The 26341-nt window shown below is 41.9% G+C and overlaps 1 protein-coding gene across 1 annotated transcript in view; it reads right to left on the bottom strand.

Annotated features, from left to right (window-relative positions):
- LOC126252317 (carbonic anhydrase-related protein 10) overlaps window positions 1–26341 on the bottom strand; it is a 788385-nt gene that overhangs the window by 440097 nt on the left and 321947 nt on the right. Inside the window, exon 6 of the mRNA XM_049953202.1 lies at window positions 17531–17685. Within this exon, the coding sequence (XP_049809159.1) occupies window positions 17531–17685 (155 nt within the window). The remainder of the gene's footprint in view (window positions 1–17530; window positions 17686–26341) is intronic.

The raw sequence follows: 26341 nt of genomic DNA, 5'->3' as shown, positions 1-26341 counted from the left end.
TCAATAAGTGATGTAACACTTTTTTTCTGAAAGTAGGTTGGTTTTGTTCAGGACTCCAATATACCATATTACTCTCCACTCTTTTGGCTGCAGAACCCTATTTCTCGAAATCGTCTGCGTTCAATGCGACGGCCTTACGCCACCTCACTGGGAGAGCCTGTATGCCTGCATACTAGCACTCTACTGGTCGACGTTGCAGCCATCGTCTTGCTGCAATCTTGCTATCATCCACTTACTGCTTCCCATGGAGAGCATCCTTCATTAGGCCAGACAGATGGTCGGAATGTACGAGGTCAGGGCTATAGGGTGGATGAGAAAGAAAAGGCCAATGAAGCTTTGTGAGCTCCTCGCGGTAGTGCAGATTTTTGTGCGGTCTTTTGCTGTCATGGTGAAGGGAACTTCGTTTGCATCATTATGACGACGAACACTCTGAAGTCGTTTTTAAATTTCCTGAGGGTAGTACAATACACTTCAGGGTTGATCGTTGAAATATGAGGGAGGACATCAAACAGAATAAGCCTTTCAGATTCCCACAAGACCGTCGCCATGACTACCAGCTGATAGTTCGGCTTCAAATTTTTCTTCGGGGAACAGGTAGTGTGGGCTAATTCATCGATTAATTACCACTTCAAAGTTATGAATCCATGTTCCATAGCCTGTGATGACATTCGACAAAAAATTGTCACGTTTAGCATCGTAACGCCCAAGCTATTCCGTGCAGAACATCCTTCGCTGCTCTTTATGATCTTCTGCTATTAAACGACGAGTAACTCAGCGGGCACATATCCTTAAAAAAATGGCTCTGAGCACTATGGGACTTAACATCTGAGGTCATCATTCCCCTAGAACTTAGAACTACTTAAACCTAACTAACCTAAGAACATCACACACATCCATGCCCGCAGCAGGATTCGAACCTGCGACCTAAGGGTTCGCGCTGTGGCAGACTGTAGCGCCTAGAACCGCTCGGCCACCCCGGCTGGCACACATCTTTCAGTATCCCAATTGATGGACGAGTGTTTCACCACTACCAACAGAGGTGTCCACATGTGCAGCGAGATCATTGACTGTGAATCGTCGATCACTTCTGATGAGAGTGTCTCGATGTTCGCATATTGCAAGAGTTACAGCTGTGTGCGGAAGGTCAGCACGCGAGAGATCAGGCAAGTTTGAGCGACCTTGTTGCGGTAATGGCAGACGCCTCGAACAATGACTCACCGTGCTTTTGTTTACTACCAGATCTCCGCAGCATTCTTCTTCAAGCCCCTATCAATATCTGCGATGCTCTGTTTTTCAGCTAAAAGAAACCCACTGATATCTATCAACTTGTAACACACCTTGGTTACAAATGTAATTTTAAAACGGTACGTAGAGCGCCGCAACCTATCGGAACTTCATTAACCGTGGATATTCTGTGATGTCCCACAGCAAATTCCGCATTTTTTCAACAGAAATTGTCCCAGAAGAAAGTGTGAGCATTACTTATTGAAGCCGGCCGGAATGGCCGAGTGGTTCTAGGCGCTACAATCTGGAACCGCACGACCGCTACGGTCGCAGGTTCGAATCCTGCCTCGGGCATGGGCGTGTGTGATGTCCTTAGATTAGTTAGGTTTAAGTAGTTCTGAGTTCTAGGGGACTGATGACCTCAGAAGTTAAGTCCCATTGTACTCAGAACTTATTGAACGCCCGTCTACCATGTAAAAGAAAGATAAGGAACGAGATGTTTCAACAGAGGTAAAAATGTAGAGCAGCCAGAACAAACTATTCCAGAAGTAAACACATTAAAAGTTTACAGTTACGTGAGTTTTATATTTCGTGAAAATCTTCGGAATCGGTAAATATATCTTACTGTCGGCACCACACACGCAAAAGCTCTGCTATGTAGGCTTCTTTCCAAATAAATTTTTAATTAGGAGGTATGCCGTTATACACATACAATATTCGTCAGTGAACATACAGTAATTGAACTCACAATGTACATCGACGTAGATAGATAGAGCGATAACTACTTTCATTTCAATGATTTATTCTTTTGAAATGACTTTCCGGTTCTGTTTGAGCCGTTCATACGCACAATGACGCTGATTTGCTTGCCATCCATGTCGCTCATGATGAAAATGTCATCCACGTATAAAGGCCGGCGTAATTAACAATCAGATGCGTCTGAGTCAATCGAAGCCCGCGGCTGGTGGCCGATAGCCGCGGCGCGCTGATTGACAGCCAATTCCCGGACCGCGGTTTATTCTCTTAGTGGGTCTTGTTAATTTTATACGTCCATCATTTGTCTGCAACCGCGGCGCAGCGAGCGGTCGCGACCTGATGTGGATCTGCACTGACAGGCGGAAAGGCTTTAGTGTTGACCGCCCGAGCTCGTTCCCGTGGTATCAGGTATCGCTGCGGCAGAAAAATCGTACTGAGAAACCTCCCGACGGTGAAAAACATTCATAGCTAGATGCTTCATGTGTTCATAAACCTACTGCACAGTGCAGATAGTGCGAGGTGTAGATGAAAGCTACTGTTCTCTTAAGTTTTTTTTGCTATAAAATAGCTTTTTCTGATGCCAAACACAGTTTTCCTTGTTTTCCACATTGACTTCTACGTCCATTCTCTCCAAATCACTTTTAAGTGCATGGCAAACAGTACTTCCCAATGTACCAGTTATTACGGCTTTTTCGTCTGTCTATTCAGGGATGGAACATGGGAGTGCTGATCGCTTAAACACCTCTGTGAGCACTGTAGTTAGGCTAATCTTGTCAGCGCGATCCCTACGTACTTGGGTGTTACATATTTCTAGATACAAGACTTAGTATTGGTTCTTGCAACTTGTCAAAATGGCTTTTACGACATTGTTTGCGTCTATTTACAAACGTTTACTAGTTCACTTCTTCCAGCATGGCCATGACGCTCTCCCATGGGTCAACCAACACTGTGACTATTCGTGCTGCCATTCTTTGTATACGTGATAATCCCTTGTCAGTCCTACATACGTGGACGGTATTCTAAAAGGGATCGAATTAGTGTTTTACAGGCAGTTAAGCCATCTCCTTTGCAGACTGATTCCAGTTTCCTAGTATTCTACCAATGAGCCTAAGTCTCCCACTTGCGACTTCTAGTCCTCCACTATACCTACGATTGAGCGTATGTGACCGTTCCATTTCATATTCCTACATATTGATACAACTAGGTATATGTATAAGCCGACCGATTCCAATTGTGACTCATTTACATTGTAGTTGTAGGATACTACGTGTTTTGTGAAGTGTGAGATTTCACGTTTTTCTTTCCGTATAAGGCAAGAAGCCACTCTTTGTCCTACTCTGAAAACTTACCAAGACCAGGCAGTTCTTCATTATAAATAAACTGAATCATCTGCGATAGCTCTGACATTACTCAGAATATTAAGTTTGTTTGCGTGGTCATCCTCAATAGCAAGTACATAAAAGCCACCTTTTCTTGCTGTACTGTAATTTATTTCTCCCAGACGACTTTTGTCTTTTTTTATTTTTTACTTTTTTAAACTCTAAGACATCTTCAGTAGGGTCTATAACGATACAGTTTTGTTTTGATATGTGTTATTTTTAGATTATAAAACAGTTCACGTCGCGTTTTTAATGAAATAAGTAATTACTTACAGTTTGTTAGCATCTGCTTTTCCTCTCATCTGGTCTGGAGGTCACGCTATCATTTCATATCCGAAATACAGGCACATTTTTATATTCCGAACTTCGTCCTTCACACTGTTCACCATGTTTACCCTTTTTTTGTAGTGCACTATTACTCTTTTGCCACTATGTTCGAAAACTATGCTTTTAAAGAGGTAAATATTGTGGGTTCTCTACGTGTTTCCCCGTGTCTGGTTTGCAACCAAACGGAGTATGTGATGAAAACTAATCACTACTCATGATGTATATATATATATATATATATATATATATATATATATATATATATATATATATATATAATGTGCGTGTGTATGTGGGTACCGGTATGCGTGCATATGTTGCATATGTGTGTGTGTGTGTGTGTGTGTGTGTGTGTGTGTGTGTGTTTGCGTGTGTGTGTGTGAATGAGAGAGAGAGAGAGCTGAAGAGTGTGTACAGGTGTGTGTGTATGTGTGTGTGTGTGTGTGTGTGTGTGTGTGTGTGTGTGTGTGTGTGTGTGTGTATGTGCGTGTGTGTCGGTGTGTGTGCGGGTTGGTGGGCTGTTTGTGGTTTGAGTTGTACCTTGTTGAATATGAATGTAATAGCTGTGAGAGAGTGTTTGAAAGCTTTGCTGATCAGCTGTTTTGAATTTTGGTTTAAATTTTCTGTGGAGGGTTTCGTGGAAAGTGAGAGAAAAGGTGTTGGGTGGTATTATTATTACTATGATAACAATCCTCATTTGATGTGTTATTCTATTATGTTATCTGTTGGTGAAAACAATGAATTGTATGCTATGTTTACTTCCTGTCTTTTGAAAATGATGGTGATTTTATGTGTGGTTTGTGTTTGTAAGTCATTGTAGCATCTTGTGTTTTCTTTCATGTTTTTCTAATTATTGTGTTATGCTATTGAGTATTTGTGTTTGGTTCTGTTGTATTGTTGTGTTTGTTGTATTCTGCTTTTCTTTTTCTTTTAAATTGTTTTTTTAGCTCTGTGACTATGTTGCTATAGTAACCACTGTTTTGTGCTATCCACACTATTATTTCCAGATCCTTTTGATAGTTTTCTTTGGAGAGTGGCACTGTGTTTACTCTATGGATCATGTGTCGAAGTGCTGCTTACTTTTGTGAGTGCAGGTTGTTTGAGGATTGCGGAATGGCAATGTGTGTGGCTGCGGGTTTACGGTAACTCTCAGACAGATGCTTATTGTTTTGTTTTTTGATTGTTATAGCCAGCAAAAATTTTTTGGTTATTCTGTTCTCTTTCAGTTGTGAATTTGTATTTTTATGTAATATGTTGATGTCAGTAAGTAGTCTTTCAATTTATGTTTGTGGTTCTTTTATTAAGCAAATGAGGTCATCCATATACCTGCAACAATATAATAAGTTGTATTCTTTGCTACAATTTTTGTGAAAATGATCTGTTCAATATGGTTCATGAACATATTTGCTAAGGCTCCAGCACTGGTGACCCCATTGGTAATCCATCCTCTTGAAATTCACTACTGAACTGAAATTAATTTTGTTCTGTTATGATCTTGGATAATGTATTTCATTATTCTGTTCGTCAAGGAGTTGACTATAAGAGTTCAGGTTATTATCTATGATTTCTATTGTTTCTGATACTGGTATGTTGGAATATATTCTTTCTGTATCAAATGAGAGGAGTGCTGCTGTGTCCGGGATTTTTTTATCTTTTATTTGTTGTATTATCTGTGTAGCGTTTTTAATAATTCCGTCTTCTTGTACTTTGAAATTTTCTAATAGTAATTTTGACATGTATCCTGCAAGAATGTAAGTGGAGAATTTTCTGAAATTCAGTACTGGCCGCAGGAAAGGTGAAAGGCGTTTGGGAGGAATAAATTACAGTGCAGTAAGAAAAGGCGGCTTTTATTTACAAAACAAATATTACTAATAACATTGTTTGCAAGTTAATCAATATACAACATTAGCAATAAGTGCTTCAACACACTTCCACGGGGCACGCTTAAAGCTACTTCTGAACCTGCTGAAGACTCTCTATCCGTGATAACATGCTGCAATCACCCTGTCAAGAAGCCCTCAGTCTAGTCACACACATCACATTATACCCCATACTAACGTAATTTCGATAATGATACTGAGTCAATTGCATTCCAGAAGTTAAGAAAGACTATGCCTCCTGACGTCCTGACGTCCTTGAGCTGTGGCTTTCAAGATGTAATGTAAGAAAAGCGCAAGTTCGTTTTCACACTGATAGATGTTTTCGGAGTCTATGCTAGTTAGCATGGAGGTGATCACTGTTTCAGATGCCTCATTATATCTGAGCTCGGATCAAGTTTTATTTTCTACATTACACCAGAATACTATAGCAGCTCACACAGTCCAAACATGCCACCTAAAATTCCATAATACACAAAAATGGCACTTTATAATGGCCGTCATTGCCCAAGTTGTGTCCGGTAGGAAATAAATATACAAAAATTGAGTCTGGTTGGATAAAGTTTTCTTTTCCAAAAACCAGAATATTTGTTTTTACATTCGCAAGCTTGGAACAACGATTTCTACTTCATTAAATAAATTTCTTTGTTTCTTCTCAGAATGAAAGTAAATGTGGCTTCAGAAAAATTGCTGACAAACAGTGTGATAATGCTGCATTCCGAAGTGCTTGGCAGAGAGTAATTCCCATTGATCAGCTAATAAGGCTTTTTCCCGGGAGAAGAATGATTGCTTAAATTGTTCTATGCGCTCTGTAATTAGGATAATCTTGTTTTAACGATTCCTGCGTGAGCTATACTGGGTGATTCAAAGAGAAAGAAAAATTTCAGTTGTTTATTATAGAACACACTCTGTAAGATAGAAAGACAATCCCATGTCGCTGGATAGAGGAAGGTCCCAAGGCTTATGTTCTCACAGACACTGTACCATTCATTTAAGATGATTACCATGTGTTGCTCGAGAAACTTCGAAACGATAGTCTGTTTCATTCCACACACGAATTAACAAATCCCTCTTTACTGGATCGACAGCTTCAGCAATTCAGTTTCTCAGCTCTTGAAGAGTAGTTGCCATTCGTGATACTCATAATAGGTTCCACAGCGAAACTTTATTTGGAAACCTGGCAGAACTCCAAAGAGATTCTGGTCGTATGTAAAGTATGCTAGCGGCAAGACACAATCAGTGTCTTCTCTGCGCGACAACAATGGAAATACTTTCGATGACACTGCTGCTGAGGCAAGTTGCTAAACACAGCCTTCCGAAATTCCCTTAACAAATAAGACGAAGCACATATTCCAAGATTCGAGTCAAGAACAGCTGCCAACATGAGTACCTTAGAAGTAGATATCCTCGGAGTAGAGAAGCAGTTTAAATCACTTAATAAAAGCAAATTTTCCTGTCCAGACTGTATACCAGTTAGGTTCCTTTCACAGTATGCTGATGGAAAATATCCGTACTTAACAATCATAGCCACTCACTCGACGGTAGATCTGTACACAAAGACTGGAAAGTTGCATCGGTGATGGCAATATTCTAGAAATGCAAGAGGAATAATCTACTAAATTACAGGTGCATATCATTAACGTCAATATGCAGCAATCAGCAGTCTGAAATGAAACATATTTGCAATTTTGGTTTGATTTCTATATCTAAAGATAGTTTGTTAAAAAAGATAATAGAATGTATTTTTTTAATTACACCATTTTAGTCTGATTTCCAATTAGATCTGTGAATGTTGTCTTCTTGCACATTTTCCAGGTATTTCTATCTCTGGAGCTGATGTTTCTGGCCTATTTTCACTTTGATTTGCAGCTTTACCCATTTTTTGTGTAATATGACAAAATATAGCGTCAATACTGTTCGTGAAATTTCTCCAGACTAAATGTGTGTGTGTGACGTCGCCAACTTGAGTGTTGGTTTTGATTTTCACTTTATATGAAAATGTTATTTTGCTCTGCTTTTTGCCGTTTGTGTATAATGTTATATTTATGTTCAAATATATGTAATGTATAAGTCGAATGACGAAATAGTGTGGGAATCAGTGGTCTAAAGTGTGAGTAGAAACAAATGGAAAACCAAGGTATATGGGTGCTGCCTGATGGCAAAATTTTTAACTTCGTTGTGAAACCACAGCAGCCTGTGATAATATTTCTTCATTTGGCCTGAGAACTGGGAATCACTATGAATAAGATGTCAAATGACAAGAAGTTTCAGAAACTGTATTCGCATTATCTTTCAACTTTTTTCTATTTAATAGACCATATACTTTATATCGATTCTGTGCAGTTGTGGCTACCATTATACATTTTGCAAATTGATACCTACTGAACTATTAATAATGCTTGTATCTACGTTATTTTGAGGTGATTACGCACTATAATTTTCAAATTTGTATTCCATAGTGCCCCTATACGTAGAGACAAACTGAAGTAAACTAGTATGAATTAACGTGATTTCGGTGAGAAAAGTCTTAATATATTTGTTTATATGTAACTTATCCCCTGTACAGAACGAGGGAAATAGGCTGAAAATATCTCTACATTAAACATTCTTTTCATGTTCTGATCCGCCAGGAGTGTGAACACTCCAATAAAATATGTAACTACATACATTAAAGTTTATTACATCCATATTACCAGAGACTTCAGAGAAGAAAGTAGCATAGCGTAGCAATTACACAGCTGCTTTTAACGAGTTTCAACAACGCTAATAAATACAAATATGGCATGCCTCTCCCCCTTCTACAGTCCGCCATGCCTACCGTATTTTACGGACGATAAGACGCACTTTTTTCTTCGAAGAACTGCCTTCAAATCTCAGGTGCGTTTATATACTCAAAATTAATATAAAAATGGTCAGTTTTTTATTTTAAATTCCTGCCGCTCTTAAAAATGGTCGTATATTCAATGACCCGGGAAACCTATCTCTAACTGACAAATTTGAGTGAACTCGCAGCAGCAGTGCGTCGAAGCGTTACGGGGATTTACAAGCAAGCTAACACTGTCTCCATCCCCCCCCCCCCCCCCCTATCACATACACAGAACACTGTTTAGCCTTTGATGCGTCATTGCAGTCTACGGTGACAGTGAACTTGAATTGAAAGTGATTTGTGTTATCGGTAACAGTACAAAATTTTTGTCCGTAGCTAGTTTTGTAATTGAAAAAAGTAAAAGTATTGATAAAATGCGGGCTATAAATTGAATATGAGCATGTGCAGAAGGACATGGAAACCGAGCAGCGGACGGCACTTCGGTCCTCCACCAACAGAAAAAAAAACAAGTAAAGAAGCACTGAAAGAAAGGAGGAAGACTAAATGTACAAATAGAGGACTGAATGCAAAATGACCAAAATTAGATGATGACATATTGAAATGGATTCAAGAACTCCATCAAAATGGCGTTGTAATTAATGCAATAATTATTCATATACTCATTCGTAAGCTGGCGCTACTGTGGAACTTAACAGACTTTAAGGGAGGAGATGGTTGGTGCTACAGATTTATGAAACGCCATGGACCTAGCATACAACCAAAACCAAAGTATCTCAGAAAATATCATAAGAGTATGAAGAGAAAATATTATCTTTTCATCGCTTTATTTTCAACAGTAAAAGAAAACCAGTGTGGAATTGCGGTAAGCCGAATAGCGAATATGGAAGAAACTGCTCTGACATTTGATGTGCCAAGTAACAGAACTGTTGCCATGGAAGGTACTGAAATTGTAACTATGAAAACAAGTGGGCATGAAAAAGCGCAGTACACTGTCGCTCTTTCATGTTGTGTAGACGGTACTAAACATAATGCAATGGTCATTTTCAAGCTCAACTTCCGCCACGATAACTGAGTGGTCAGTGCGACGTACTGTCATGCCAAGGGGCCCGGGTTCGATTCCGGGCTAAGTCGGAGATCTTCTCCGCTCAGGGACTGGGTGTTGTGTTGTCTTCATCATTATCATGTCATCCCCATCGACGCGCAAGTCGCCGTAGTGGCGTTAGATCGAAAGACTTGCAACCGGCGAACGGTCTACACGACGGGAGGCCCTAGCCACACGAAAAAAAAGGAAAGAAAAGAAACTGGGAGTCATTTGAAAAATTCCGTGAAAGAGAAATTGAGACACGGAAGTACGCAGCTAGCTGTTGTTCCGGAATGACTTACTTTACAACTGCATCCTCTTGATGTTTAGATAAATAAATCATTAAAAGTGCATATGAGAGGCGAATGGAACAAATGGATGACGCATTAAACCCAACATGAATTCACGCTGAAGGGAGCTTTCAAACGACCTAAAATCAAACAAGTGTGTCAGTCGTACGATAAAGTGATAGAAGACATTAATTTACAGTCTTTCAAGAAGTGCAGCATAAGTAACGCTCTAGATAGTAGTGAAGACCATCTCATATACGAGCTTTGCAGTCTAATAATAAAAATGGTAATTTTTTTTAATTGCGTAAAAATTAAGGTGCGTCTGATAGTGGGTAGCGTCTTGTAGTCCTTACAATACGGTGCATGTGAAGCCACAAAGCTTCAGATAGTGAGAGACACATTTGATCAGGTACTACGCTGTGCTACGTCAACAATTTTGAAGAAGCGCAAGTCAGTCACAAAGCGGCCAACCACAGTCTGTGGATTTTACTTCCGTAAGCTACTAGTTCTCTTTTCCAAATCTTAGTTTTAATCGTTGGTGGATTACTCCATTTAACTCTGTTCTGTGACTTTCTGAGGCAGTATCAGACGCGAAGCCTTTGCTAGACACCCCTGCGAGTACCATTAGGTGAAATAATACGCTTCCGGGTGTTGTGTCGAGTTGGTATTTCCATTTTATACACGCTGTTCCGACAATCGACGCACTCTGGTCGGAGTCCAGACACCGGATGCACATGTAACAGCAAAACTTGAGGTATCTGAAAATAGTAGCGGGGTCGATCGTTGAAAGACTGCGCGTGGAATGAAACAACAACTCGTCAGAACACCAAGAAGCCCACCATTAATCAATCACGCAGAAAAGAACCTGGGAAATCACTATTAGGCGACCGTTTTGCTAGCAGGAGCTCAACTCCACCAATGTTGTGGTCTGGAGGGTGGCCATCTCATAGACTCTGCCTTGTCCTTTGGCAGCAAATGGCAGTGGTACGCGCTCGCGGCACCCGCCCTGTCCATCACAGAAAACCAAAGGCACAGAAATCAAGTACCCAGCTTCCTTAGCGTACTTTAATACCTAGACGGGACGACTATATCGCTACAACGCACGCAGAATTGGTCATGCAATACACGCTTAAAACAGTAACGTGATATGTTATTTCTTGTGCAGCAATAAGCGCATATCACTCACTGAACTGCACCTTAAAAAAGTTTGATTGGGCTGACGGATAAGTTCGTACCTTTTTCCCGTGTCATACACACACAACAGATACAAATAACAGGAACTTTAGTCATCAATAACAAATTTTCCTTCTCTATTTACAACAGTTTTCCAAGGCTGGGCAACAATATGTATCACGTGGTTTTTAGGCCCAGAACTCATAGAACCATGTTCGGTGCGCATTTTCATCCGGGAAAGAAGTTCGTTGAAGCTTGTTGGATAGAGAGCGAAAAATGTGATAATCTTAGGATGCAAGACCGTGGAAAAGGTGAGAGCCGAATGACTTCCCAGCCCAAGTCCATGGTAGGATTTTTGACTGTCTAGTAGAATGCGTTCGGGCCTTAACATGGGGTAGCATCAGTTCACACAGCCTTCCTAGTCGTCGTCGTTGGACAATGTCTGCAAGACGTACCACTTATGGACGGTAAATGTCTGCACCCCGGATAAGCATTTCGTAGTACACCACACAGTCGCTATTCCACCAAATGCATGACATTATCTGTTGTGACTGCGTGCACATCTTTGAGCGGGGATTTTGCTGTTTTGTTTAGGATCAACCATTCTTCTTTTCCATATGTTAGCATAAAGAACCATATCTTGTCACGAGTAACGATACAGGATTAGAATGGACGGTGTTGTTCGTGAGCCAATTAATGACGAACAAGCCAAGTTGTACATGTGGCCACCCGCTGATTTTTGATGTTTTGGCTTACAGAACGCCGTATTTATACAGCCGATTTTTAAACCTTTGCCATTGCAGGCGAATATCGCGCGATGGTGGAATGTTCACAGTTCATCACATTTGCCAGTTCTCGAATGCAGTGACATGGGTCTTTGTGGATTAATGCTTTTAAACGATCTTCAGCAAACCTCGAAGGTCTTCCTGAATGTGAAGACTCAAAGATTTCAGAACGATCTTAAAACCAGAAAACCATTTTCTTTCCGTGCTCCGTCCAATGGCATTATCGCCATATACGGGGCAAATGTTTCTGGCTGCCCCTTCTGCTCTCACGCGTCTATTGATTTCAAACAACAGAATATGTCGGAAACGTTCCGATTTCTCCACTTGGCATTCCATTTTCCAGCGTCCACATCTCCACTCACTATCTCCAAATGGCAAAATGGCGATATGTAAACTCGGGTAGCAACAATGAACTGCAAATAAAAAATGACGGTCAGTAAATAAACCCATAGCAACCGGAATACCAACGTGCAAGACAAAAACGCTACTATCTTATGAGCCAACATAATATACGTAGGAGACGTCTGCTAACCTGTTAGCTTTGTAAGTAGGCTGTTTATGTTTTCTTATTGGCAACGTTACGTAGCGCTCTATATGAAAACCACTGGCTGTGCTGTGTGCAGTCTGTGGCTATTTTGCATTATTGTCTGCCATTGTAGTGTTGGGCAGCGGCAGCTGGATGTTAACAGCGCGTAGCGTTGCGCAGTTGGAGGTGAGCCGCCAGAAGTGGTGGATGTGGGGAGAGAGATGGCGGAGTTTTGAAATTTGTAAGACTGGATGTCAATTATGACTATTAAGGTAAATACATTGTTTGTTCTCTATTAAAATCTTTCATTTGCTAACTATGCCTATCAGTAGTTAGTGCCTTCCGTAGTTCGAATCTTTTATTTAGCTGGCAGAAGTGGCGCTCGCTGTATTGCAGTAGTTCGAGTAACGAAGATTTTTGGTGAGGTAAGTGATTTGTGAAAGGTATAGGTTAATGTTAGTCAGGGCCATTCTTTTGTAGGGGTTTTTGAAAGTCAGATTGCGTTGCGCTAAAAATATTGTGTGTCAGTTTAAGCACAGTCTTGTATAATTTTTTAAAAAGGGGACGTTTCATATGTCGACCCTTAACCGAGGATACCTCACTGGAATCTTCTGATTTTTTCTTGTAGTTTGTGTAATTAGTGTAGCTATTGTTTATTCCTAGCGCGTAATCATAGAGAGAATTTCCTTTGTAGTTGTAGTTTTTCATTGTTGTACAGTAAAACAGTTGTGGCATGCATGTAGATCTGCACCAAGTATTTCGCAGCTGCAATTAACTAGATATTATTTTCAGTGCTATGTTAATGTGTTCTCTTATTTTTGCTCTTCAAATTGTGCTTTTCTGTATTATCGTGTGAAATATTGTGACAATAATGGCGTGTGAAAAACGTAACACTAGGCTACAAAGTAAACTGAGAAATAATAGTGACGACGAGCGTAGCTTATCAGCACCACTGTGTAATGAATTAACAGACATTCAAAGTGGTAATTTGGTAATTGTGCATAGGGAAATGGAGCGGGCGGCAAATAATGGCGTAGACAGTGGAACAATTAGTGAACAGGGAAGCATTATCGATCGATCGGTCGGCAACAGCTCGCCTCAGGAATCCGAAATGACAGAACACAATATTGCAAATACTGTAGACTCAGGTTTTAGGTCCCCACCGTTTTCTCAAATAAGTCAAGACACATTTTCTGCTCGTCAAAATGTAAATGTTGCCGGTGCAAATGCACTGCCGAAAAGCATAGAGGAACAGATTCCAGACACTAATACATTATTATTGCAATTAATGCAGCAAATGAAAGATTTTAATAGAGAACAAACAATGTATTTACCTTAATAGTCATAATTGACATCCAGTCTTACAAATTTCAAAACTCCGCCATCTCTCTCCCCACATCCACCACTACTGGCGGCTCACCTCCAACTGCGCAACGCTACGCGCTGTTAACATCCAGCTGCCGCTGCCCAACACTACAATGGCAGACAACAATGCAAACTAGCCACAGACTGCACACAGCACAGCCAGTGATTTTCATACAGAGCGCTACGTAACGTTGCCAATAAGAAAACATAAACAGCCTACTTACATAAAATGATGAGGTAAGATAATGGAAAATAAATGAGGTAAGAAATATGTGAACATATAAATACAGAAAGCATGCTTTGATAGTATTTTGATTAAAGTTCAGTCTTGATCACGTTATGTCTGTTTTAATGAGTAACCGGTTTCGGTTTTTTCTATAAAACCATCATCAGACCCATTGGCTCCCTTGGGTTGGTAGGTGGAGCTCTCCTTGCTGCTGTGCAGTCAACTGACTGCACAGCAGCAAGGAGAGCTCCACCTACCAACCCAAGGGAGCCAATGGGTCTGATGATGGTTTTATAGAAAAAACCGAAACCGGTTACTCATTAAAACAGACATAACGAGATCAAGACTGAACTTTAATCAAAATATAACAATTAATTGATCACTGTATTCCAAAAATGTTTACCAAAATTATGCTTTGGTAGGATTTTTTTGGTGGAAACAAATGTTGAAATGAGACGAAAGACCTATGGAATGAAGTTTTGGGGTGGACTGCAGTACCAAATGTCACACTGAAAACAAACCCTGTCCTGTATTTCTGTGTTATTACACTATGTGAATTTGTGTTTTTCCTGTCTTAATGTGTTTAGCTAATAAGAGTTATGTTGTAGAATTTTTCTGATAACATGTTATTTTCTTTGTAAAGATGTTTAGACATTATTTATTCTGTTTTGTTTTAATGCTCATGTGTGAAGTTGATGTTTCAAAAGATATTCTGATCTTTATGTATTTACTTATGTCATAATTCCAGTAACACTGATGTATATGCTTATTTCTATTGTTTTGTAAAGCCTCTATTACTGCAAATGTTATCTGTATTGTTATGTTCTTTAATGATGTAATTTGTACCTTTGTAATTGTATTCTTATGTTATAAAATTGTAATTGACACCAGTTCATCAAATTAAGTAACTTGTAAGTTCCATTTCACTGCACACGTTTCTGTTGGTCATAGAATATGGACAATATGTGAGAAGTAGGGACTGTTAGTGTTTGCACGTGTGTTAAAAATTCAGCAAGGGACTGGATAACAGCATTGCTGGTTCTAAGGACAATTCCAAAAACTTTGTGAGTGCACAAGTGGTAGTTATGGACTTGCTATATTCTCCGCAAGACTCTTCGATGGTGATTGTGCACCTGCACATTCGCAGCAGATGGCTGCTGGCCATCTCTACAAGGACTACAGTGGGTCTACACCTTTGATGATCCATCAATACCATTATTTCTACAAGGACTGCAGTGGGTCTGCGCCTCTGGTGGCCCACCAACACCGTAATCTCTACCAGGACTACAGTGGGTCTGCTCTGTGATGACCTACCTACCAATACTCTTCAAAATTTCGACTGACTCTGCTGTGGGTTTGCTCTGTTGTGGACTAATACCTGTCTGCATGTCAAGAGTCAGCACTGTCTTTCCGTTGGAAGGACAACACTACTTCTTCAAGATTGCATGGAAATCCACTACTTCCGTGTGCATTTTCTTTTACTGCTCAGACTTTGAGAAAAACACTGCAATGTTACTGTGATGAATGATAAGGACTGTCTTTATGGACTGTGAGAAAATTTTAGCTTTTGACCAACATTATATCAAGAAGTGTGTGCATTTGATATCTTTCTTACTGTAATTATGAAAAATTTTTTCAAATCTGTATTGGCCAGTGCCCAATACAATTTGTAAAATTTTTTTGTGGGGAGCATGGGGGCTATGTAAGTAGGCTGTTTATGTTTTCTTATTGGCAACGTTACGTAGCGCTCTGTATGAAAATCACTGGCTGTGCTGTGTGCAGTCTGTGGCTAGTTTGCATTGTTGTCTGCCATTGTAGTGTTGGGCAGCGGCAGCTGGATGTTAACAGCGCGTAGCGTGGCGCAGTTGGAGGTGAGCCGCCAGCAGTGGTGCGGGGAGAGAGATGGCGGAGTTTTGAAATTTGTAAGACTGGATGTCAATTATGACTATTAAGGTAAATACATTGTTTGTTCTCTATTAAAATCTTTCATTTGCTAACTATGCCTTCCGTAGTTTGAATCTTTTATTTAGCTGGCAGAAGTGGCGCTCGCTGTATTGCAGTAGTTCGAGTAACGAAGATTTTTGGTGAGGTAAGTGATTTGTGAAAGGTATAGGTTAATGTTAGTCAGGGCCATTCTTTTGTAGGGGTTTTTGAAAGTCAGATTGCGTTGCGCTAAAAATATTGTGTGTCAGTTTAAGCACAGTCTTGTATAATTTTTCAAAAAGGGGACGTTTCAGCTTCTTTGGTTAACCACAGTATGATGCCGTATCAAACGATTTTCGTATACCTAATGATACGTTATTCATGTGATCGTCTGTGAATCCCCACGGCATCGCCCTGTAGATACTGAAGATAAGTAACTGTAGCTGGAATTAGGGTAATCGCTATTACCTAAGATAAGAAAATAGATATAATGCTGTACCACACAACTTAATCCGAGATGAAAAAAAAATTACTTCTTTAATCAAAAAGAATTAAAAACAGTCATGGAGAGACAAGACAATGAAGAACATTCTCTTTGTAGCTTATGCGTGTTGTAAATTAGTTCAGTTTCCTCCTAAATTTCCAGTCTTGTTTCGCAAACTTACGTTAATCATTTCTCCTGTTCGTTTGTGAAGCTCGTCTGGACTGCATTGTACATAGATATATTCACATTTATTTCCAGTGATTAGAGGAGACAGCATTTATTTGCGCACTTGTTATCTGGATGTGGTAAATTTTAGTTTTAAAAGAGTACTACATGTGATCTCATATGTGGACACATATTTTCCATAGGAGTTAAATTGTCCCCACAAGAAATCGCCGCTGCTTTCCACTGTAAAAAGGCCAAGAAAAATACGTCTTCCAGGAGATGATTATGGTTTAACCGTCGAACAGCACATTGAACGAAGTTAACAAAGTTGCAACTCGTGCAAAATTTTATCTACTGTCCTAACTACTTTTATAAAGCTACGTTTGATATTTACTTCCACAAACACAGACCATAAGAAAACAATGAGAATTTTACGGCCTCTTAGTTTAATAATTATTTATGTTTCATTGTTTCTAACCCTTTAACTGCTCTGGATGTGTTAATGCGCGCACCGGCCGGTGTGGCCGTGCGGTTCTAGGCGCTTCAGTTTGGAACCGCGTGACCGCTACGATCGCAGGTTCGAATCCTGCCTCGGAAACGGATGTGTGTGATGTCCTTAGGTTACTTAGATTTAAGTAGTTCTAAGTTCTAGGGGACTGATGACCACAGATGTTAAGTCCCATAGTGCTCAGAGCCATTTGAACCATTTGTTAATGCGCGCGCCTTCGTACCTGTCCCTGTGAGCTCTGAACGTGTTTACGCGCGCCACCTAATGCTTCTACCTGGTACTCTGAACGTGTCTACGCATAGACACGTTCAGGTACCAGGTAGAGGGACTGGTGGCGCGCGTAAACACGTTCAGAGCACACAGGGACAGGTACAAAGGCGCGCGCGTTACACATCCAGAGCAGTTAAAGGGCTAAAGAGGAGATAGACTGACACTTAAATTTTTGATAAGTCGAAATTGTATAAGACATTCTAAGATAACAAACTGTTGAATTGACGGTTATTTGAACATAATACTGCTTAACAACGTAGCTCGTCCTGTAGGGAGACAAATTAATCTCCTTGTAGCATCACGCCGTAGTGGCGTTAGAGCCAGCGTGTTCCGCTCTACCCTACCTGCTGCTTGGTGATGTAGATGGGCTTGTTGAGGATGATCCACGTGACGGTCTCGTGGCAAGCGGGCATGGTCGTGGACCCGTCGTACGTCATGTAGTAGTCCGTCTCGGGCAGCAGGCCGCGGATCGACAGCCGACGCACCTCCACCTCCTGACCTATGAATCAAAAGTCAGTAGGTAAAAAGAAATGCCCACCTTGTCGTACAAAACACTGGAAAACGTGTACCAAAGCATATGCGGCAAGTGCCTAAAAGTATCAGAAAACTACCTGCCAAAATTGAAGAATGTGAGGTGTCACGAAGTAGCTTGTCGCGGTGACATTTTTGTGTGAATGGTTCATATAGTTCTTCCCGGTCAGATTTGTTAGTCTCGAGCTTTCGACAACATCCTCCGCCGTCGTCTACAGGACTTTACCTTTTAGTGGGCTTATAGGTACTTCATTTAATTGACAAAATTATGCCATGGAAACGTTATTAAGTCACGGAACTTCGATACGTTAGTAAAGATTATGTCGATGTCTGTGACTGAAGATCATTGGTAGCAATGCTGTTTTCGTTAGATGGCGACGATTCTTCTGATATCTCTTTCCCTTACAGCGACAAGTGACCGTTCCCATTTACCAGTATGGATGTAGCTACTGTCTCGGTTCAAGTTGTCACTCATCCTGATCTCAACAACTTCTCTGATGACGCAATCCCAGTAGGTAGAGTCGCATGGGATAATATTTCCGTTTGATCAAACACAATCGCATGTTTTCTCCTGATAGTGTGTTCGGCAACAGCAGATTTTTCAAAATCTGAACATTTAGTGTGGCGTCGTTGCTGTGTGCAGCGCTCTGACGCTGTTCGTGTTGACCTAACTGCTACCCCATACACATTTCATTTGTTCCAGGAACACCGATACGAAAGCTGACTTTTCATGGGCCCAGCTTCTCTTTAGTGTTGACTTAATTTAATTGGTAAGGCAATACGAACAATTTCAGAACGATGTACGGAGCGTACTAAATATCGCTGATTTGATAAATTGATATTTGCCGGCCACAGTCTCACAAACAAACAAACGATTAAGTTTATGAAACGGAAATATTATCCTATGCATCAATATGCCGGAATTCTTTCTTCAAAGAAGCCGTTGAGATCAGAAAGTGTAGCTTCACCCTTAACGTACACAGCGGCTACACCCTTAGTGGTGCATGTAAATTCTCAACCGATGCTGAACGGCAAAGTGAAACTATTTCAATCATCCATCATCTCACGAAATCAGCGTCGCTGCTAATTATGCTCAGTCACTGATATAGGCATACCATTTGGTAGCATATGGAAGTTCACTGATTTCGTTATGTCTCCATGGCATCATTTGGCCAACTAAAGTACGTAAATGCCTATTGAAATCTAATCTAGTGCCAAAGACCACGGTGGAAGTCGTCGAAAGCTCTGAAGCAGCAAGAACTCCATAAAGCATTTATTCAATATGAGTTGTCATCTGTCCGCATTTGTCAGAAGGCGGAAGCAGCAACTACAACGAACCAGTGTATTTGACTCACAGCGTTCTGGTACGGTAACATTATCTGCATCTACAGTATATTCCGAACACCGCTTCACAGTGTGGGATGGCACGGCTAGTTCAGGTACCACAGTCACTTTGCCTTTCTCTGTCCAATTTACGCATTAAGTAGTGACAGTGACTGTCCGTAGGGCTCCGTGTGTCATATAATTTATGTGTTTTTACCGCTACGCAGTCTGTGAGATATCTACATACGTATTCTAACTCCAGTAATCACTGCGAAGGCGTTGGCAGAGGGTACTTCCCGCTACGCCACGATGAAGGTCTTCTCGCTGGTCGAATCGGGTGTGGAGCGCTGGAACAACGACTACTTAAATGCCTCCGTGGGTTGACTTAACTAATTTCGTCCAATCTCTGATATGCCTACTAAAGTGATACATAGTAGTTTCGGTATATTCTTCAATTCCTTTCCTAAAACTTATTCTTAGAATCGTTAAGCGTCACACACTTCAGGTTTCCAGCATGTTTGTGTCGCCCTCCCACAAGTCAAATAAACGCGTGAAGATCCAAGGCGCCGTTGTTTCTGTACGTTCCGTATCCGTTTTTTAGTTCTACCCGGTAAGGGCCTCACATAGCTGATAAATATTTCTAGGTGTGCTGCAGAAGTGTAGAATGCATTTTCCCAGCGTCATACAATGGACCGAAGTCTGCCATTTGGCTTTCTTACAACTGAGTACTTTATCATTCCATTTCATAGCCAGAAAAAATATTACATGCAGTCATTTGCATGAGTTGGTTGATCCAAATTATGCATCACTGATACTGTACTCGTATGATTTAATGTTGTTTTTCATTTTTTGGGAGTTTTAAGGTAAATTTCTTCGTATTCACCACGATTCTCTTGTAGTCTGTCGCTGCAGTTGATTGAGCTTCTCCTTGACACAAAGGGTCCCAAACCGACGAAGAATGGTCAAGAAATGTCGAGCGAGAGTTTTGTCAACTATGTCTTCGTTAGGATTCTCTGCTCTGAAATATGAAATGATGTGATGGTGTGGTATGGCCTTCAACTACATTCCTTCTGACCCAGTGTTGAAATATTAAATGTTTTGACTGGTTTCGTTGTCTAGGGGCTGGGATACGTAGTTGCCGCATTACAAATAAAAAATGCTGAGTCTACAGTATACAATATGAATATACAGATGAATCGAATGGTCAGAGGTTCATATCATTCGGCAATTGCGAATGCAACGTAGAAATTTATAAATGAAAGATTGCAAGTAAATAAAATTCTGCAGGTACTATTTTAACGACTTTAAATGACGAGTACGATAGTAGAAGTACTTTTGAGAATGCAGTATATTTTTGCAAAACACTTATTGGTGTCGATGGTCTAGCAATTAAATAAAATATAAATTGAATAACTGAGGCTTTTAGCGGATGATGCTGTGGTATATCGAGAGGTTATAACAATGGAAAATTGTACCTGAATGCAGGAGGATCTGCAGCGAATTGACGCATGGTGCAGGGAATGGCAATTGAATCTCAATGTAGACAAGTGTAATGTGCTGCGAATACATAGGAAGATAGATCCCTTATCATTTAGCTACAAAATAGCAGGTCAGCAACTGGAAGCATTTAATTCCATAAATTATGTGGGAGTACGCATTAGGAGTGATTTGGAATGGAATGATCATATAAAGTTAATGTGGCAACGGCCTTGCCGCAGTAGATACACTGGTTCCCGTGAGATCACCAAAGTTAAGCGCTGTCGGGCGCGGCCGGCACTTGGATGGGTGACCACCCAGCCGCCATGCGCTGTTGCCATTTTTCGGGGTGCACTCAGCCTTGTGATGCCAATTGAGGAGCTACTCGAACGAATAGTAGCTGCTCTGGTCAAAGAAAACCATCGTAACGACCGGGAGAGCGGTGTGCTGACCACACGCCCCTCTATCGGCATCCTCAACTGAGGATGACACGGCGGTCGGATGGTCCCGATGGGCCACTTGTGGCCTGAAGACGGAGTGCTTTATATAAAGGTAATCGTTGGTAAAGTAGATGCCAGACTGAGATTCATTGGAAGAATCCTAAGGACATGCAATCCGAAAACAAAGGAAGTAGGTTACAGTACGCTTGTTCGCCCACTGCTTGAATACTGCTAAGCAGTGTGGGATCCGTCCCAGGTAGGGTTGATAGAAGAGACAGAGAAGGTCCAACGGAGAGGAGCGCGCTTCGTTACAGGATCATTTAGTAATCGCGAAAGCGTTACGGAGATGATAGATAAACTGCAGTGTAAGACTCTGCAGGAGAGACGCTCAGTAGCTCGGTACGGGCTTTTGTTGAAGTTTCGAGAACATACCTTCACCGAAGAGTGAAGCACTATATTGCTCCCTCCTACGTATATCTCGCGAAGAGACAATGAGGATAAAATCAGAGAGATTAGAGCCTACACAGAGGCATAACGACAATCCTTCTTTCCACGAACAATACGGGACTGGAATAGAAGAGAGAACCGATAGACGTACTCAAGGATCCCTCTGCCACACACCGTCAGGTGGCTTGCGGAGTATGTATGTAGATGTAGATGTAGATGTAGATGTAGATCTTCTTCTACCTTTGCGCAGGGCCACTGCCACTGACATTGATTTGATTGCTGCTCCGCTTGTAGTAAAAACGGTTGGACCACGGTCACGTAGACGCCATTGACTGGTATGCAAAATCATTTGGACTAGTTTTAAAGCGGCTGTAATACTGAACAATTTTGCCAAAATTGTATGCTCCGTGGAGAAATGGCTAGAAACTAACGTCACTTAAAAACTGTTTGCACATTTTCGTTCGATCGGCAGTCAACAATATCGTTACCCATTTCTACGTTCAATGATGCGCCAAAACTCTAGGAAGACTGCCTTCCGCGAGACTGAGCGCTGCTGGCGGCGTCGCAGGCACGTGACGTGGTGAGGAAAGTATACAGGCAAGCAGAGAAGGATGGCGAATAATTATACGGACGATACTAATTTCAGATGTGGAAATCGACTGGCACAGTCGACTTTGATTGTTATGGTGCGGCGTCTTGGAATGAGCATCTTAGATCGGTGAAGCAGGTCGCCTATTCGTATGCTGTTGTCGTATGAACGGAAAGTGGTTGGAGGGTGGTGGAAGCACGAGTAGGCGACAGGGTGTTGGATGTCTACTTCTCATCATGGAAAGTGGAGGTCGGACTTGGCCGCTTTTTAAGGCAGGAGAAGCGGCGATCTGTGGCACACAAATTAACAAGCTGGAACAAGCACAAGTGTTTCGGAGTAAACCGCTTTCCGCAGAAGACGATCCTCACGTGTACCCATGTTGTTCCGACGACATCGTGAATTATGACTGTAGTGCGCCAGGAGGTCGTTGAGATTGGACCGTAGATCAATGGAGACGTGTCGCTTTGGTTGAGTCAAGATTCTTGTTACACTAGGTCTGTGGTCGTGGCTGGATACATCGACATCGAGACGGAATTTTCCTCAGTACATACCCCATCACGGATGTAGGCCGTTGGGTTCAGTAGTATGCAATGGGAAAGGTACAGCTAGGGTCCGTGGGACATGTCTTAGTAACCTGAGGAACCATGACAGCTCCGGGCTACGTGAACATTACTGTGGATCATATGCATTTCTTCAAATCTGGTATCTTCTCCGACGATGATGACACCTTCAAGCACGATAACTGTCCATGTTATAGGCCAGAATTGTGCTACAGTGGCACAAGAGATGTGATAATGAATTTACGTTGATGTTGACCATTAAATTCACCTGATATGAATCCTACACTACTGGCCATTAAAATTGCTACACCAAGAGGAAATGCAGATGATAAATGGGTATTCATTGGACAAATATATTATACTAGAACTGACATCTGATTACATTTTCACGCAGTTTGGGTACATAGATCCTGAGAAATCAGTACCCAGAACAACCACCTCTGGGAGTAATAACGGCCTTGATACGCCTGACCATTGAGTCAAACAGAGCTTGGATGGCGTGTACAGGTACAGCTGCCCATGCAGCTTCAACACGATACGACAGTTCATCAAGGTTAGTGACTGGCGTATTGTGACGGGCCAGTTACTCGGCCACCATTGACCAGACGTTTTCAATTGGTGAGAGATCTGGACAATTTGCTGGCCAGGGCAGCAGTCGAACATTTACTGTATCCAGAAAGGCCCGTTCAGGACCTGAAACATGCGGTCGTGCATTATCCTGCAGAAATGTTTCGCAGGGATCGAATGAAGGGTAGAGCCACGGGTCGTAACACATCTGAAATGTAACGTCCACTGTTCAGAATACCGTCAATGCGAACAAGAGGTGACCGAGACGTATAACCAATGGCACCCCATACCATCACGACGGGTGATACGCCAGTATGGCGATGACGAATACAGGCTTCCAATGTGCGTTCACCACGATGTCGCCAAACACGGATGCGACAATCATGATGCTGTAAACAGAATTAAATTCATCCTAAAAATGACGTTTTGCCATTCGTGCACCCAGGTTCGTCGTTGAGTACACCATCGCCGGCACTCCTATCTGTGCAGCAGCGTCAAGGGTAACCGCAGCCACGGTCTCCGAGTTGATAGTCCATGCTGCTGCAAATGTCGTCGAACTGTTCATGCAGATGGTTGTTGTCTTGCAAACGTCCCCATCTGTTGACTCAGGGAACGAGACGTGGCTGCATGATCCGTTACAGCCATGCGGATAAGATGTCTGTCATCTCGACAGATAGTGATACGAGGCCGTTGGGATCGAGCACGGCGTTCCGTATTACCCTCCTGAACCCACTGATTCCATATTCTACTAACAGTCATTGGATCTCGACCAACGCGAGCAGCAATGCCGCGATACGATACACCGCAATCGCGATAAGCTACGACCTTTATCAGAGTCAGAAACGATATGGTACGCATTTCTCCTCATTACACGAGGCATCAGCACAACGTTTCACCAGGCAAGGCCGGTCAACTGTTGTTTATGTATGAGAAATCGGTTGGAAACTGTCCTCATGTCACCACGTTGTAGGTGTCGGCACCGGCGCTAACCGTGTGTGAATGCTCTGGAAAGCTAATCATTTGCAGAATGAGATTTTCACTCTGCAGCGGAGTGTGCGCTGATATGAAACTTCCTGGCAGATTAAAACTGTGTGCCCGACCGAGACTCGAACTCGGGACCTTTGCCTTTCGCGGGCAAGTGCTCTACCAACTGAGCTACCGAAGCACGACTCACGCCCGGTAGTCATAGCTTTACTTCTGCCAGTACCTCGTCTCCTACCTTCCAAACTTTGCAGAAGCTCTCCTGCGAACCTTGCAGAACTAGCACTCCTGAAAGAAAGGATATAGCGGAGACATGGCTTAGCCACAGCCTGGGGGATGTTTCCAGAATGAGATTTTCACTCTGCAGCGGAGTGTGCGCTGATGTGAAACTTCCTGGCAGATTAAAACTGTGTGCCCGACCGAGACTCGAACTCGGGACCTTTGCCTTTCGCGGGCAAGTGCTCTACCAACTGAGCTACCGAAGCACGATTCACGCCCGGTAGTCATAGCTTTACTTCTGCCAGTACCTCGTCTCCTACCTTCCAAACTTTACAGAAGCTCTCCTGCGAACCTTGCAGAACTAGCACTCCTGAAAGAAAGGATATAGCGGAGACATGGCTTAGCCACAGCCTGGGGGATGTTTCCAGAATGAGATTTTCACTCTGCAGCGGAGTGTGCGCACACTCCGCTGCAGAGTGAAAATCTCATTCTGGAAACATCCCCCAGGCTGTGGCTAAGCCATGTCTCCGCTATATCCTTTCTTTCAGGAGTGCTAGTTCTGCAAGGTTCGCAGGAGAGCTTCTGTAAAGTTTGGAAGGTAGGAGACGAGGTACTGGCAGAAGTAAAGCTATGAGTACCGGGCGTGAGTCGTGCTTCGGTAGCTCAGTTGGTAGAGCACTTGCCCGCGAAAGGCAAAGGTCCCGAGTTCGAGTCTCGGTCGGGCACACAGTTTTAATCTGCCAGGAAGTAATCATTTGCATATCATAAGCATGGGTGACTGAAATCCAGTAGTAGGGAAAGGGAGAGAAGGAAACATAGTAGGTGAATATGGATTGGGGGGAAGAAATGAAAGAGGAAGCCGCCTGGTAGAATTTTGCACAGAGCACAACTTAATCATAGCCAACACTGGGTTCAAGAATCATAAAAGAAGGCTGTATACATGGAAGAAGCCTGGAGATACTAAAAGGTATCAGATAATTATATAATGGTAAGACAGAGATTTAGGAACCAGGTTTTAAACTGTAAGACATTTCCAGGGCAGATGTTGACTCTGACCCCAATTTATTGGTTATGAACTATAGATTAAAACTGAAGAAACTGCAAAAAGGTGGGAATTTAAGGAGATGGGACCTGCATAAACTGAAAGAACCAGAGGTGGTACAGAGTTTCAGGGAGAGTATAAGGGAACAATTGACAGGAATGGGGGAAAGAAATACAGTAGAAGAAGAATGGATAGCTTTGAGGGATGAAGTAGTGAAAGCAGCAGATGATGTAGTAGGTAAGAAGACGAGGGCTACTAGAAATCCTTGGGTAAGAGAAGAAATATTCAGCTTAATTGATGGAAGGAGAAAATATAAAAATGCAATAAATGAAACAGGTAAAAAGGAATACAAACATCTCAAAAATGAGATCGACAGGAAGTGCAAAATGGCTAAGCAGGGATGGCTAGAGGACAAATGTAAGGATGTAGAGACATATCTCACTAGGGGTAAGATAGATACTGCCTACAGGAAAATTAAAGAGACCTTTGGAGAAAAGAGAACCACTTGTATGAATATCAAGAGCTCAGGTGGAAACCCAGTTCTAAGCAAAGAAGGGAAGGTAGAAAGGTGGAGGGAGTATATAGAGGATCTATACAAGGGCGATGTACTTGAGGACATTATTATGGAAATGGAAGAGGATGTAGATGAAGATGAAATGGGAGATACGATACTGCGTGAGGAGTTTGACAGTGCACTGAAAGACCTGAGTCGAAACAAGGCCCCAGGAGTAGACAACATACCATTAGAACTACTGACAGCCTTGGGAGAGGCAGTCCTGACAAAACTCTACCATCTGGTGAGCAAAATGTATGAGACAGGCGAAATACCCTCAGACTTCAAGAAGAATATAATAATTCCAATCCCAAAGAAAGCAGGTGTTGATAGATGTGAAAATCACCGAACTATCAGTTTAATAAGTCACAGCTGCAAAATACTAACGCGAATTCTTTACAGACGAATGGAAAAACTGGTAGAAGCC

Source organism: Schistocerca nitens, chromosome 4 (genome assembly GCF_023898315.1).
Source record: "Schistocerca nitens isolate TAMUIC-IGC-003100 chromosome 4, iqSchNite1.1, whole genome shotgun sequence".
Classification (NCBI taxonomy): domain Eukaryota; kingdom Metazoa; phylum Arthropoda; class Insecta; order Orthoptera; family Acrididae; genus Schistocerca; species Schistocerca nitens.
The sequence above is the reverse complement of the archived record's forward strand: the minus strand, read 5'-3'. Positions and strand labels throughout refer to the sequence as shown.